General features: G+C 37.9%; 1 protein-coding gene across 20 annotated transcripts in view; it reads right to left on the bottom strand.

The window, feature by feature from the left end:
• Window positions 1-15580, bottom strand: part of Ttll5 (tubulin tyrosine ligase like 5) — a 266244-nt gene that overhangs the window by 133052 nt on the left and 117612 nt on the right. For 14 of the 20 annotated variants that reach the window (XR_007107155.1, XM_047540836.1, XM_047540832.1 and 11 more), the window contains 6 exons: window positions 14415-14561; window positions 13034-13137; window positions 10396-10523; window positions 7592-7675; window positions 6629-7030; window positions 455-642 (listed from right to left, as the gene is read on the bottom strand). Coding sequence is in view for 19 of the 20 variants with exons in the window: in XM_047540836.1 (XP_047396792.1) it covers window positions 455-642; window positions 6629-7030; window positions 7592-7675; window positions 10396-10523; window positions 13034-13137; window positions 14415-14561 (1053 nt within the window). In the remaining variant the exon portion in view is untranslated. The remainder of the gene's footprint in view (window positions 1-454; window positions 643-6628; window positions 7031-7591; window positions 7676-10395; window positions 10524-13033; window positions 13138-14414; window positions 14562-15580) is intronic. The other 6 variants (XM_047540818.1, XM_047540821.1, XM_047540825.1 and 3 more) reach the window with 3 other exon arrangements.

Below are 15580 nucleotides of genomic sequence, written 5' to 3'. Positions count from 1 at the left end.
GTAAAATGGGAAGAAAGATATGTAGTGGATAAGAGTACAATTGTTCATTAATTCATATCTTTATAGATCTGAGATCATGAAATAAAAGGCAGTACAGTAGGGAATAAAAAAGTGAAAGGTAATGCTACTCCATTCTGGTAGAAAGAGTGACAAAACCAAAACACACTGGAAAATTTTACAGTAGAAAAAAGTTATTTTAAAAAATTCTTTAACATTCTATTTATAGCTGAACTTATGCAAATCTGTCTGTCCAGGAAATAGGAACATCACAGTCAGCAGCAGATGTCACTTCCTTTACATTTACATGTTCCTTAGCTTGGTACCAACAACACTCATTTGAGAGGCAAACGCATGCGGTAAAGAGGAAAGTCAGGGGAGGGCTGAGTACCCTGCCGATCCCATCCCACCTCTGGGTGTGAGGAGCTCCTTGGCACTCCAGACGGTCGGTCCCTACCTGCTGGGTGAGGAGACTGATGTGGCTGGCTGGAGAATACTGCCTTGCTGCCTGCTTCTCGGCAAGTCGTTGAAGTTCAGCCGTCACCATACTTTGGCTGTACCGTTTGCCGTATGAAGAACCATCTTCTCCCTCTTTCTGCATTTTGGCTACTCCTGAATGATGCTTGTTTGGATGGCATGAACCTGCTGAAAAGGAAAAAAAAAAATTCATCGGCTTAGGGAAAAGCCCTGAAAAAAATTAGGATGATGACAGAGTGATATCAGGCCAGGAGAATCTTCACTGACCCCTAAGAATCTTTAACAATAAGGAGCAGTAAACTATCCTTAAATGATCACATACCCTGGAAGTCCTTCCTTATAGCCAACTTTCCACCCATTTATTAATGTGCTTTTGCTAACTATGAAAACTTCACAAAGAATTTTCATTGTAACTAGTGGGGAAGAGCCATTCCTAGAATTTACTAAGTTTAAAAAATATTTTGGGCTGCAGGTCTAGCTCAGTGGTCAAGAGCCTGCCCAGCATGCACAAGGGCCTCTGTTCCATCCCACCACCACAGGGAAAAAGTCTTTGAAACTCATAACTCTTTGTTTTGTTTTCTTGTTATGTAACTACACTCATCAGTAGTCTATGGCATCCACAGTCAAATCATCTACAATATTTCTCACAAAGCTCAAAGGGAAATGGGGATGAAAGAAAAACTGAGTGTACTTAGAAAAACAGCAATGATTACATATTCTCAAATGACTGTTCCCTCAGACTTAAACTTTCTTCTTTCAACTATTTTATCAGAGAGTTCTATTATTCTGAGCACTGAAATTCTGGCAAAAAGAAATTATTTAATACAAAATCAAAGTTGATATTTGCCTGATTATAAAATTTACACATTTCATTGAAAAAATTTAAAAACTGAGGAAAGTAGAAACACCATATTTTTCCTCCTGTCCATTTCTTCACTTGTTCATTTGATTCATCCATCCCTCTCATATTTGCGGTGCTGGGGTGTAGCTGAAATTGATATTTTATTTGCTGTCTGGTATTCCATTTTGCAAATACACCACAATTTATATCTCTGCCAGGCACGGTGGTGCACGCCTGTAATCCCAGTGGCTTGGGAGGCTGAGGCAGGTGAATAGTGCGTTCAAAGCCAGCCTCAGCAACAAAGTGAGGTGCCAAGCAACTCAGTGAAACCCTGTCTCTAAATAAAATATTAAAAAGGGCTGGGGATGTGGCTCAGTGGTTGAGTGTCTCTGGGTTCCAATCCCCGGTGCCAAAAACAAAACAACACTGATACCTCTATTCCATTCCACTACCCAGGATTTTTGGTTATTATGAACTTACTGCTCTTATAATAATGTAGCCACACAAACTCGGTATACCTGCTGGTGCACATGCAGAAGAGCTTCTCTCATGTCTATGCCTACAAGTGGGACTGTTAAGTCACAGTGAGTTTTCAAATTCATGTGATAAAACTAGAAAGGTATTTTTTAGATTCCCTTAAACACAAAGTAATTCCTGCTGATTCATGTACTCCTTCAACACTTAGTTTTGTCAAACATCCTAATTCTTTCTTCTTTATGAGGATATAAATATCACTGTAGTCTTCATTTACATATCCTGATCCATAATGATGTTAAGCATGTTTCTTTTCTGATAGCCTTTTATCAGTTTTCCATTGAGTTGTCTTTTCCTTTTTGCCTTATTGGAGTCATGCTTTTGTTTCTCCCATTTCTCCACACCAAAGATCTTAAAGATGGTCTCTTTTAGTTTATTGTAGAAGTTTAAAATTTTGCATGCATGCATGCATGATGTGAGGCAGGGATCTAATTTCACTTTACCCAGCACCATTTATTGAGCAATTCCCTCTTTTTCCACTGATCTACAATGCATCTCTATCATATATCAAAGTTCCATCTATCTGTGTGATTGTTTCTAACTTTCCACTGTTTCAGTCTTTACTTTTATCAATTCCACAGTCTTAAATATTATACCTTTTAATAAAGTTTTTCCTCTGCCTCAATTATCTTCTTCAGGGAGTTCTCACTATTCTTGGTCTTCCTGCCTTTCTATTATTATTTTAAAATAGGCTTATTAAGTTCACCATAAGCTTGAGATTTGATTATAAATTTTATTGAATTCAAAGATCAATTGATATTGAGTCTTCCTATGCATGTACTAGGTATATTTTATGCACTGATTTAATTTTCTCTGATGTCATTCGACAAAGTCTTACCAAATTTTTTTTTAAAAAGTCTTTTCTAGAACTGGGCATGATGGTGTACACTTGAAATCCCAGAGACTAGGGAGGCCGAGGTAGGAGGAACATAAGTTCAGGATCATCCTGGGAACTGAGTGGGATCCTGTCTTGAACATAAAATTTTAAAAGGGCTGAGGATGTAGCTCAGTAGTAGAGTGTTTGTTTGCCTAGCATGGAGGCCCTGGGCCCAATCCCTGGTACTGCCAAAATGACAGGCAAAAAAAAACAACCACCAAAAAACCCAACCATAAACGTCTTTTCTAAAATCTTCCCTAGATAGTCTATAGTTTTTTGTTTATTTTGTTTTTGCTATTATAAATAATGGTTTGTTATTGCTGTTATTTATTTTTGCAGTGCTAAGGATCAAACCCAAGGTCTTATACATGCCAGGCAAGCATTCTACCACTGAACTACATTCCCAGGCCTCAAATAATGTTTTTAAAAACATTTTTTTGTTGTTGTTATTGGTGGTGATGCTGCATAACAATGTGTATGTATTTAATGCTACTGAAAAAGTTTTTTTTTTTTTTTTTTTTTTTTTTTTTTGTGGTACTAGGGATTAAATCCAGGGACACTTTACCACTGAATCACATTCCCAGCCCTTTTTATTTTGAGACAGAGTCTTATTAAGTTACTTAGGGTCTCACTAAGTTGCTGAGGCTGGCCTTGAATTTGTAATCCTCCTGCTTCAGCCTCCCGAGTTGCTGGAATTACAGGTGTGTGCCACCACACCAGGCTTGAAAAACTTGTAGAAATAGTTAAAATGGTAAATTTTATGTTGTATATATTTTATCACAATGAAAAATTGTTTTCTAATGCTCTGTGGCTACTAATTTTAAAAACTATTGACTGTTAGTTTTGGTCTTTCTCAAAACTTGAAGCTGACACAGTTTTCAAACAGGTTAAATCCCACCCACTTGTTCATTTTATTGATACATTTGGGCTCAGTTATCAAGGTTTAAATTCCATTACTCTTGTTTTTCCTATATTTCTTGCTTATATACTCCAAGGGGCAGTTTTTTCCTTCAATTCATTTTATTTCTTCCCATAGAATTAAGATTTACATACTTTCATTCTTTTAGTGGTAACCATTGAATTTTGATACTGTATATTTAAATTTTAAAAGTCCATAGTTAAATAGTATCTTATTCCCATTCCCAAACTACTCAAACACTATAGAAAAATTTATCTTCAATCATTAACAGTCTATTATTATCTAATATGTATGTATTTTTATTTACATGTGGTCTATTGTTCTTTAACCTATTCAGAACATATTCTCTGATAACAGCAGAAATATGCTGAAAGCCAGTTACAAAATGTAAAGAATTCTAACTACCTGAAGATTAAACAATACACTTAAAAATAATCCATGGGTCAAAGATAAAGTCATAACAGACATTAGGAAATAATTTTGCTCTTCTTCTGTTCCCTGACTCACTCTCGGAAAAGACAGAAAAGGAAGGTTTTAAAAGTTTTCATGACGACACAGAGTACCGGAGACACTAATCTTACTGAATTTCTCATGCGGGAGAAAAGGTTTAAATGAGAACATTATTGATTACTATTATTATTGATTTTAGAAAACAAAGTCATAAGAACAATTACCTGGAATTAGCAAAGACACACATATGTATATATTCTTACTTGTAACTTATTAAGTATTCCACTTAATATTTATGATTCTTCAAGATACATATTACAATATCCTATTCATTTAAAATCAGGTATTAATGAACAAATATGGATTAGTTATTTATAAAGCAAGGCTTTTAGCTATAATTCACCTTCACATGTTTAATACTAAAGTGTTTAAAAACTTGGCCAATGTTAAGATACTCCCCAAACTGATCTGCAGATTCAATGCCAGCCTTGACAAAATCCCATTAGACTTTTTGGGCAGAATTTGACAAGCTAATCCTATAATCCATATGAAAATTCAAGAAATTCAGAACAGCTGAAACAACCTTAACAATGATGAATAAAACTAGAGGAATCATTGTTGGTGATGCTATACAGTAAGACAAAGTGGTCCTGGATGGACAGATCGAAATGGAGACTCCTGAATAAATCTTCATGCTTATATTCATTGGATTTTTTGATGAGAGTGCCAAGAAAATCCAATGGGGAAACAATCAATACTCTTTTCAACAGCTGGTGCTAAAACAACTGCATATCCACATGCAAAAGAATGAAGTTGGATCCTCATGTCAAATCATACATAAAAATGAACTGAAGATGGACAAGAGCTCTAAATGTGTGTCTAACCTATAAAACTCTTAAGAAAAAAATACAAAGAAATCTTTGTGACCTTGGGTTAGAAAATACTTTTTCAGATGTGACAACAAAAACACAATTGAAGGGAAAAAAAGACAACAAAATATTTAACTTCCTCAAAACTTAAAACTTTTATGCTTCAAGAAAGCAAAAAGACAACTAGCAGATTGGGTTAAAAAATATTTTTAAGTCATTTACCTGATAAGGGACTTATATATAGAATACATAAAGAACACTTACAATTCAACAAAAAGACAAACATCTCAACTTAAAAATAGGCAAAGAATCTGAATAGACATTTCTCCAAAGATTTACAAGTAGCCAAAAAGCATATGAAAAGATGCTCAAGTCATTAGTAAATGGGGAAATGGAAATCATAACCCCCTCCACACACACTCACAAAGAGTCGGGTGAAATTAAAAAGACATTAAATGCCAGCAAAGATGTAGAAAAACTGGAACTCCCATACATTGGTAGTGGTAAAATGGTACAGACACTTTGAAAAAGAGTTTGTTGTTCCTCAAAAAGAGGAAACATAAAATTAATATATGACCTGTCAATTCAATTCTAACTATATAACCAAGATTATGAAAACATATATCCACATAAAAACGTGTACACTACTGTTATTCATAATGGCCAAAAGGTGGGGAAAAAAAATCAAATGCACATCAACTGACAAATGGATAAGCAAAATGCATACAATGGATTATTATTCAGCTATAAAAAGGAATGAAGGGCAATACATGCCACAACACAGAGGAATTTGAAAACATGGTAAGTGAAAAGAAACCAGTCACCAAAGACTACCTATTACATGACTCCACTTATATGAAATGTCCAGAACAGACAAATCTGTAGAAACAGAAAGTAGAGCAGAGTTGAGAGGGGCTGGCAGAAGGAAGAAGTAGATAGTGACTAATAGGTGTGAAGTTTCTTCTAGGGACGATGAAAATGCTCAAAAATTAGAAAATGGTGTTGGCTGTTGGTTGCACTACTCTGTGGATATGCTAAAAATCACTGAATTGTACACTTTTTTAAAATGGGCAAATTTTGTAAATATGAATTAAATCTTAATAAAGTTATTTAAAACTGAGGAGGTTGGGGATATAGATCAGTGGTAGTGCTTCCTAGTATGTGTGAGGTCCTGGGTTTGATCCCCAGTACTGAAAAAAAATAGGAGAAGGGGAAACGACTGATAATATGTGTCTACTTCATTGAAGTTAAATACCAAAGAACTCTTAAAAGAGGGTATTTATTTGCGTCATTCCTGACTTTAAATGCGCTGAAAAATAAAGTGCTAATTTGTCTGAGGTCAGGAATGACTTCTTGAATCAGAAAAAATGCATATAGCACATTCACAGGTCTAAGCTTATCCGTGTGGGAAATGCCTGGACTAGATGTAAGCATCCAGTGAAGAGAAGCCTTGACCGATCTCCTCCTCGACAATACCTAGAAGAAGTCCTGTTTCGTTGTTCTCTCAGTGAATGAATACTAGTGGACAAAATGCAAGACTTTTCTTTAGTCACAGCACAATACTACAGTGTGTGTCCCTTTACCTTTCAATAAGAAAAGGCAAAGGGAAGAGATGGCATTCTTTCTCCAGGGGGCTGGGGAGGAGCTGGCATTTTCTCACTCACCTGCCTTGGCTGAAGAGGGACGAGACAGTTTCTGGCTATAGATGTGTGCAGCGCTTTGGAAAGAGGAAAAGGGGCCAATGGTGTAACTGCCTGATCGACAGCGCGGCAGGCCAGCGGGGCTTGGTATGTTCTGTGTCCCAGGATGTATGGAGGAAGAAGCATTGTCAGGGACTGGGTTCAGTAAAACTGCTGGCTGATGAGGCATGGTGGGGATGGCTTGAGGAATGTGAGATAAAGTAGAATGGTGGCCAGGCCCTGGCGAGAGGGCAGAGGTTGTCATAATAGATGACAGATGGGTGTTGGGAATTTTCTGCAGAAGAGTAGCAGCAGGGCCAGAGAAAGAAGCAGAGGTACAATTGGTATAGACTAATTTAGCCTCTTTTTCTGCTGAAGTGGTAAATCCTATTAAAACAAAAACAAAACAAAACAAAACAGATCATTTTAGGAAAAAATGAACACATCATCTTCATAAAACATAAACATTTTTAAAACATCAGAATAATCTTAGCATGAAACAGAAACCATGAAAAATACAGACGTTAATGAGTTTTTGTCATGAACATAATGAATTTTGCCTATCAGAGACAACCTAGCAAGAGGCATTTTAGTTTATTTTTAGTCCTTTCTAAAAACTGGAACTGGGAATACCTCCACAAAGCAGAGCAGACACGTTTTACAAATGTTAGGACAGTAGGACAAAGCTCCTGCAGGCCCTAGCTAATTCTTCTCCCTCTTGACCCTTCTAGGAGAAAAGAAAAGAAAGTGCTCAGGATTTCTAAAGAAAACGGAACAATTCCTAGGAAAGAAAATAGGTTAAGTGTATTTAAGAGGAAATTCTAGGGGAAGAGAAGAACAAAGAAAGGGAATGTCTCAGGGGTAATTTTCATGCTTTAGAAAAACTTGATATTTGATGACTCTAAGAGATTTATCAGAGCAAATCTATATAGGTTTGAAATCACTCACGAGATAATTTATCAGAGTGAATTTCTGTTGCCTGTTGCTGTTTGGGTTGCTTTATTTTCACTTCTTGTATTGTCTCAGGGTGATCTGAAAGAAGAAATAAAGAAAAATACTGAACTTAGGCTCTTTTACTAATCAAGTATAACAATTTTGTTTATAAAAATATAACACAAGTACTAATCCCTACGGGAGACACTGCACATCACAAGCTTTTCTGAGGATGGCCCCCCACAGTCCTGCTGAGTGGGCAACCAACTCAGTGATTCCCAGGTCTCGCCAACCCCAATTCTGCCTTATTGAACCAGGGAAAGATACCTAAACCCAGAGCAGCCATCCATGGACATGGCATGTGAGAGACCAAGTTGGGTGGTGGTGCCAACAGAAGCCAAGAGGTCACAATATGTATGGAGTAGGGCAGCGACCATGATACACAAAGAATGGTGCCATTATGTGCTGGCACAATACCTAGAGAATATGACGACTCTATACTTCAAGGTCAATGTCTCAGTTTTACTTGAGATAGGTTGATCAGTACATTGAATACCAAAATCACTAATGGTTCCACTGTAGCAAATTAGTTTTTCTCTACTACAGAGCTAATAATATACTTGGGGAAACATTTCAAAATTTTTGTCAAGGGTGAAGTTCATACAAAAATTTAACCTGGGGCAGAGGTGCATCCCTGTAATCCCAGTTACTCTGGAGGTTGGAGCAGGAGGATTCCAAGTTTGAGGCCAATATGGGCAACTTAGTGAGAACCTGTCTCAAAATAAAGTTTAGAAAAGTCTGAGGATGTGACTCAGTGGTAGAGGGCTTGCCTAGCATGCATGAGGCCCTGGGTTTTATCTCACTACCACGAAAATATACAAACTAACTTTCAGAGTAAAAGGATTAAGACGTAGGAACTTGGTCCTCTCCATCACCACCAGGGATGGTAATTCTGTCACTATACTTTTTTGCTCATGGTCACAATGAGGCAATGAGAAAATGTTATTTTCTTGATTGAGGCCTCCTTCCTCCTGTACCTCTAGATATTCTTAATAGGTACAGACAGGTACAGATCTTGTTTTATGAAAGTAGGTATTAATAAATGAACCACAGAATCTCAACTGACCCATTGGTATAAAGAGGTGCTGCCAGGCCATGCTGTGAAGGCTTCCCCACTACCACCCGGGAGGAGTCACTGAGGTGGGTCCACCTCCCCAGGTGAGCATGCTTTTCTCCCTTCTAACCTTATCACAAGCATTCCTTGGCTCCTTCCACAATACTGTGGTTACAGGAGCTTTTCAGAGCTTCCGACAACCTTCTGGTAATCTATCACTGAACTCCATTCACCAGACAATAAACTTTATAAAGTTAAGGACTGTGACGGTCCTGGTCACTGTACTGCTAGCAACTATCCAAGTGCCTAACACATGATGGGTGCTCAGTAAAATGCACAGAAGGAATGAATGGACAGGTGAACATGAAATTAGGAACACTCAATGAGGTGGGGCTCAGAAGGGCTGCTAGTGATATAATAATTCAATTACGCTGTGAGTTAAAGAGGCTTTTCTGGATTAGTTTATGAACCAATCAGCTTTTAAAACACTGGTTGAAGGTGTAATTCAGTAGGAAAAGGCTTGCCTACCATGTGTGAAACAAGCAACTAACCAATCAGAAAGAAAAACCCACTAACATTGTTTCTTTGGAAAAATTCATTTTGCAATATTTTTTTGGAGGGGTGCTATGGAGATTGAACCCAGGGGTGCTCTATCATGGGGCTACATTCCCAGTCCTTTTTATTTTTTGAGACAAGACCTTGCTGAGTTGCCCTGGCTAGCCTTGAACTTGTAGCCGGTATTACCATTCCCAGCTTTATTCCACATCTCAAGTAACCAATTTTTCTGGCTACTTCCACACCAGATTATGATAGCTTTAAGAGTAGGGAGGAAGTGTCCATGTTTGCATCTAATACTTAAAACACTAGCAAAATTAGAATGTTTATTATGTATTATACTTCCACCTAGGGTCTAAATGAATCTTACATTCAAAGCACAGAGCTTTGTTTATAACAGAATGTCACTGCTATTTTGATCACGATGATGTGGGCAAGATAGTTTGGTTCACATTCTATTTCAGAATCCCAATCATGGAGTTCACCAGCAGTGAGAACTTTTAGAAATGTATGGGAAAGTTCTGAGTTATCAATGCCTGAGGGCAGCCAATGGCATTTGGTGTTGGGGCCAACGAAATCAGATATTCCACCAGGTACAGAATAGCCCCGTACAACAAAGAATCCTCCCACCCCAAACGCCAGTGGTGTTGAGGAGTTTCACTTGACAGGAGAGAGAAACAAGCCCTTAGGGGAGGCAAAGGAGTGGAGACTGGGAGCACAAACTTGGAGCCAGGCAGACTAGGGGTCAAAGTCCTGCCTGTGCGTGGTGAAGTTTTACTCGGTTCTTTTAGCTCATTATCTCATCCGTAAAGAAGTTTAAAAACAGAACCTACTCCATGTGGTTTTGGGAAGTAAAAAAATAAAAGCATGTCCAACAGATTGTAAGATAAGTATTCACTAAATGTTAGCTAGCTATTATTAGCATTTCCTGAAAAGCTCTCTGTTATTAATTTTCATGAAAAAAAACAACAAACCCAGACCATGCCCCTCTTCTGCTCTGAGGACAGGACGTCTGTGGCCCATCTCCCACTCCAGCGCATGCTGCAGTCTCACCCCTGGATGCTCAGCCAGCCAGCCCATCGTTCCCACCTCTCCCTGCACCTCCACTTTTTCACCTGTTCTCATTTCATTCAACAGCCAGCACACTTACCACCTTTTGCCCCACTATCTGAATAACTGCTGCTGTTCTTAGAACTTTTAGAGTGGGTCCCCAGGAAGACACTTGCAGACTTGTTTTTTTGAGTATAAAAAGTCAATACCTCCTCCAACTCAGCCTCACTGAAATGAGAAAAAGTATGGTCAGCACAGGAAGCTGTTCTGGAAAATCTTTCCACTAGATTTTATTATGGAAACAGAATAAACTGCAGAAGGGAAAAACGAAAAGCACAAGCTGAAAATATGTCACTAATAGATGGTTAAAAATGAAGTACAAATGAAAACAATCTAAAAAATATAAAAAAATGTGGTAAGGTTTTATTCATCCCACATGGAATTTTCTAGATCTGCACCATCTGAAGGGGCAACCACTAGTCAGATGGGACATTTAAATTTAATTAAAATTAAATAAATATAGTTTTTTTTTTTAATTACACTAGTCACACTTCAAGTGCTCAGAAGTCACCACAGAAAGGTCTACTGGACAGTCATGCTCTTGGTCAGGAGTCAAATGTAGAAGTTTATATATTTATACATATAAATAAAATACACATGTATATTTTAAAAGAAAATGAGAAAAACACCATTTATAGCCACGAAGTCTGAAACATTTATTATCTGGCCCTTTGGTTTGCCTACCCCACTTCTAGAAAACTGATGCATCTTCACTGAAGGAAGCTACTTGTCATTTTAGTTGCCTGTGTCAGAATTAAGGAGACCCACCAGTGTGACCCCAGAAGAGCTCTCTAACCATCTGTATGGTGCAGGAGATTCAACTAGATGGTCTCTAAGGTCACTCTGAACTACTGAAATTACATGCAATTTATGACCATCCACAAAATGGAAGTTACTATAAAGAAACATGAGGCCTAAGGGATCCTTCTGGTCAACATATATGTGCATGAATTTGGTAACTTCTGTAGCAGCTTCTCGATGGACTTTTTCTTTTCTTTTTCCTGAAAACTAACTGTTCAATACCTGGTCTTCAAATAAGCAAAGCATGACTGCATTACTACAAAGGAACTACAGGCCATCTTCGAAATACACTAATAAGGACATAGGAAACCATTTCTATTTTTTTTTTATTTTTAGGTTTCATTTCTATCAATCTCAGAGTAAACCCCAAGGCTTCAGAAGTAGCCCAGTGCCACAAGATAAGTACCTCAAGTGACTACCATTGAGCTAAGGCTAGGGCAGCAAACAGGCAGCTGCCTTTGTGTGGCAGTGTCTTTTAACTGGCCTTTCACAGAATACTGAAAGGCTTGGTTGAAATACAAGCTGCCCCCTTCCTGTCTTATCCTCTATTCCCTGGCATTTGAATTTACTAGCCCTGACTAATGCATCTGTGTACTTGCAAAAACTCAATAAAAGAAGAACTGACACTACAACATATCCCCCAGTAATCAATGTTCAATCAACAATCAATAGTAAATATGACCCCACTTACTTCATTTTCAAATCTACAAAAGTTAATAGTATATATGATTCATTTTTAGTATTCAGTGAGACCTGCTAGGGAAATACATATTACTTTTTAAAAGTTTAGATTTTTTTTTTTTCTTATATTTTAGGGATATCTGAAGACCCCGAGGAGGAACCGGAATGAATTTTTAGCTTTAGGAATAGAGCTACTTTCTGGACCTAGTTTCTGCTCTACTCTTTTTCTGTTTTTATAATGTTAATGTAAGAAACTGTTTCTTGCTTTATTTCTATACCTGTTTTACTCAAAACCCAAGAATTGCAAAGTAGCAGCAAATAATAATTATGAAACTCCTACAAAATGATGTATTTGTTTGCTATGTTTAAGGGCATGGCAATAAGGCTACAGTGAAGTCTATACAAGATATTAAACAATGGTCATTCTGTGCTGGAGAGACTGATGGGCCCTCACCTAGTTTAACTTCACAAACAAGAGAGCTGATTTTCTACTGATTTTTCACCCCACTGTGATTTGATAATTGGAGCCTAATTAATGGGGTGTAGTTAGTTGCTTTAACCTTGCATTTCAATAGTCTGCACAACTGTCTAGTTAAAAAAGGTGCTCCAGTATGAGCTTCTACAAAATTTAAAACTACATGCTTTTATTATCTCATGCTTGGAAATAATGTCAAAGGACAAAACCAGGCTGATTTGTATCAAGATAGAGCTGAATACTGAGACTTTCAATTTCTAAAGGTTAACCTTAAGCATGAAAAACTTGTTCTATTTTATATAAATTAGGTGTATAATCCCAGAGTTGAAAAATTGTCAATTTCTCAATCCACTCAATGTAGGCAAAAGTTGGTCATCTCCACACATCAATAGGTCAGGGACAAGTTCAGACCCAGTAATCACTAGAAGCCTCTGACGTCAAGTTTCCAAAAGTCTCTCTCAGTTCTTTGAGTGGTATGTACTTTAAAAGCTGTCCAGACCTACAGACCAGACACCCAGAGGCAGTGTTTTGATAACGGAAACCATGACAACAGCAACATAATTGGCTGAGATATGGAAAGGCCGAGCCTATGAAATTTTTGCTCCTACTGAGAGTGATTTCATTCATATCTGTGTGTCAGAAACAAGGGAATTTTAGGTATTCAATGAACAGTATGGAAGAAAGAATCAGGTGACTTTTATTAATCAAAAATGTCTTCTACCTTGCTCGTCTGATGAAATCCTGAAAGTTTTCTGTATTCACCCCATCTTCCTCCTCTTCTTCAAGTTTCTTCTTTGATTTCTTTTCAGCCATTTGTTCTGTTTCCTATCCAAGCCCAACACCACAGAAAAATAACAAGATAAAACTGACTCCTGATAAATGCATACTTCATTACCCTTGGGTTAACTGTTCCTTATAGTAAAGACTTTTTATTCTTCCATGTGCTTTTGCCACCTTTAAACTCAATATCTTACTTTTGGTCACCATATTGTGAAATGTTTTGAAATTCCCAAGTAACAGTTGCTGAATAAATGTAAATTTTTCCAAGATTTTACTTTCTATTTGTATAGCCCATTATGAAAAGAGCTTTGGATGGCAGCTTAGTAATATCTGTGACCAGATTCATACCCTGAACAATATTATGGTATAGCACAGACAGCATTTTGCTGCAATTCAGAAAGAGAAGTTGTCTTGAAAGATTCACTTACACCAACTTCCACACTGAATGAATTCTTTTCTCCCCACTGGTGCTAGGGATCAAACCCAGGGCCTTGTGCTCTACCATGGAGTTACACCCCAGGCTTTTCTGTTTTGAAAAATGACCTCACTAAGTGGTGTAGGGCCTTGCTAAATTGCTGAGGCTGGCCTCAAACTTGTGATCCTTGTGCCTCAGACTCTGAAGCAGCTGGTTATAGGCATGTGCCACCACGCACAGCTCAACTTCAACAAATTATTTATGCAAGACACAATAATTTTCAGTAGAGCTGGGATAAATTGTGTATATGGGTATGGTGGGCTGATATTCTAAGATTCCATGTAACTTTAGAAAAGTCATTTACATTTTTAGGCCTCAGTTTTTGCTTCTGCAAACTGAACTATGTAACTATATACGTTTTTCTCTCACAAGTAATATTTTTAATATATTCAAAGACCCTTGGATATAAGACACTTTGTAGAAATTATAATTAAGTAGTGTATTTCTTGGGTTTGATTGTAAAATGTTTTGGAGAAGAAAAGCTTATTCTTTGAAAAAAAAAATGCCATCATATTAAATTAACAGTTCAAATTTTCTCTCTATAGTCAACTCACCATCGTCTACAGGCCAGTGACAATAATACAGATGCACATATGCCAGGATTCACCTCACGCATAACAGAACTCAAAAGGAACATGGCTTTTGATAAGAGTTAACTGTGGCCACTGGGTCGTCAGAAATAATAAGTAGCATTTCATTCCAGCCAGGTTAAAGTGTGGGATCCGCCCCCCCTGACAGCAAGGCGCCAGGAACGATGGGTCACAGAACAGAAGCTGGACAGCTATCCAGCCCATGTCTGATGATGTGTTACAACTCAATGCACAAGACCACCAGATTAATGACTTACCTTGTTGTACACAATGATAAAGTCACCTAGTTGGTGGGCGAGGATTCTTCTGCGTTCTAGAAGTGCCAATCGTCGACTAGGTAATACCATCCTCAGTGAATGCTGGAGGTTACTTGATGCTCGTTTAAGAAAACGAACAACCAGCTCCTATAAAGAATCAGGGAGGAAAAACGGAGGGCTTGTGTTAATCAATGGAAGACATGCTGTGAGGGTATTATACAACAGAGATGTTAGAAGAGGTATGTTATACACCCCGACAAACAAGATCCAGAGCAAACATGTTAGGTTTAAGAAGGAAACAGAAAGAAAACAAAAGAATCTTATTTTCTTCTTTCAATAAGTTGACAATCAGAAAATTAAATGTGTATGCAAATAACTCTGCAATAAGGTAGTGGTTGTAAAAATACACATATAAATGGTCCTGTCCTAAATCAAAGGGCAGAAAACACTATTAAGATGATCAAATAGAGCTATTGAGGGAAGGCAGCAAAGTCAGTCTTGGAGCAGATGAAATGACCAAAGGTGAGAAAGCAGAAAAAGGATACAGAAATATTCATACTTAGAGACAGAAAAAGAGGAGGAAGAATCGGGGTGGAGAAAACAGGGTACAAACGTTAGAAGGATAGAAAGAAACCCAGGTGAAAATGCCATGGGGGCCAAGGGAGAAAAGAGTCCCATGTCAGGACTTCTAAAAGTCTGGAACTGGAAAGGACCATGACGGAGCCATTGCCAGATAATTTCAAGAGGACATCTTTCAGTAAAGAGAGCAGAAGGAAGACAAGCAGATGTGCACAGGCAACAACAGATAGGAGTAAACAGCAGAAACAACCGATTTGAAGCCTGGTGATGAATACGGAGTGGGTAGAAAGGTGGTGACTTTCCCCCTCCCCAAAGACGAGGGAGCTTCCAGAATTGGGGATTGCCAAGGAGGGCACAGCAGGACGTCCTAAAGGGAAGGAAAGAATACACTGCACTTCAGATGCAGGCGAAGGACTGAAATCTGAACAGATACTAATCAGAGAACTCAGAACATCCCAAATATTGCAGAGATTTTATGGGACGAAGAGCCTTAAAAAGGTTGTTGCTCCGTAAACACAATAAAATTGCTTTCAAATCAAGGACCTGGAGACCTTCTGTTGCTGTGTCTTCTGTGAGTTATGAGATAA

Source organism: Sciurus carolinensis, chromosome 2 (genome assembly GCF_902686445.1).
Source record: "Sciurus carolinensis chromosome 2, mSciCar1.2, whole genome shotgun sequence".
Classification (NCBI taxonomy): Eukaryota; Metazoa; Chordata; class Mammalia; order Rodentia; family Sciuridae; genus Sciurus; species Sciurus carolinensis.
This window is presented reverse-complemented; position numbering and strand designations above follow the sequence as displayed.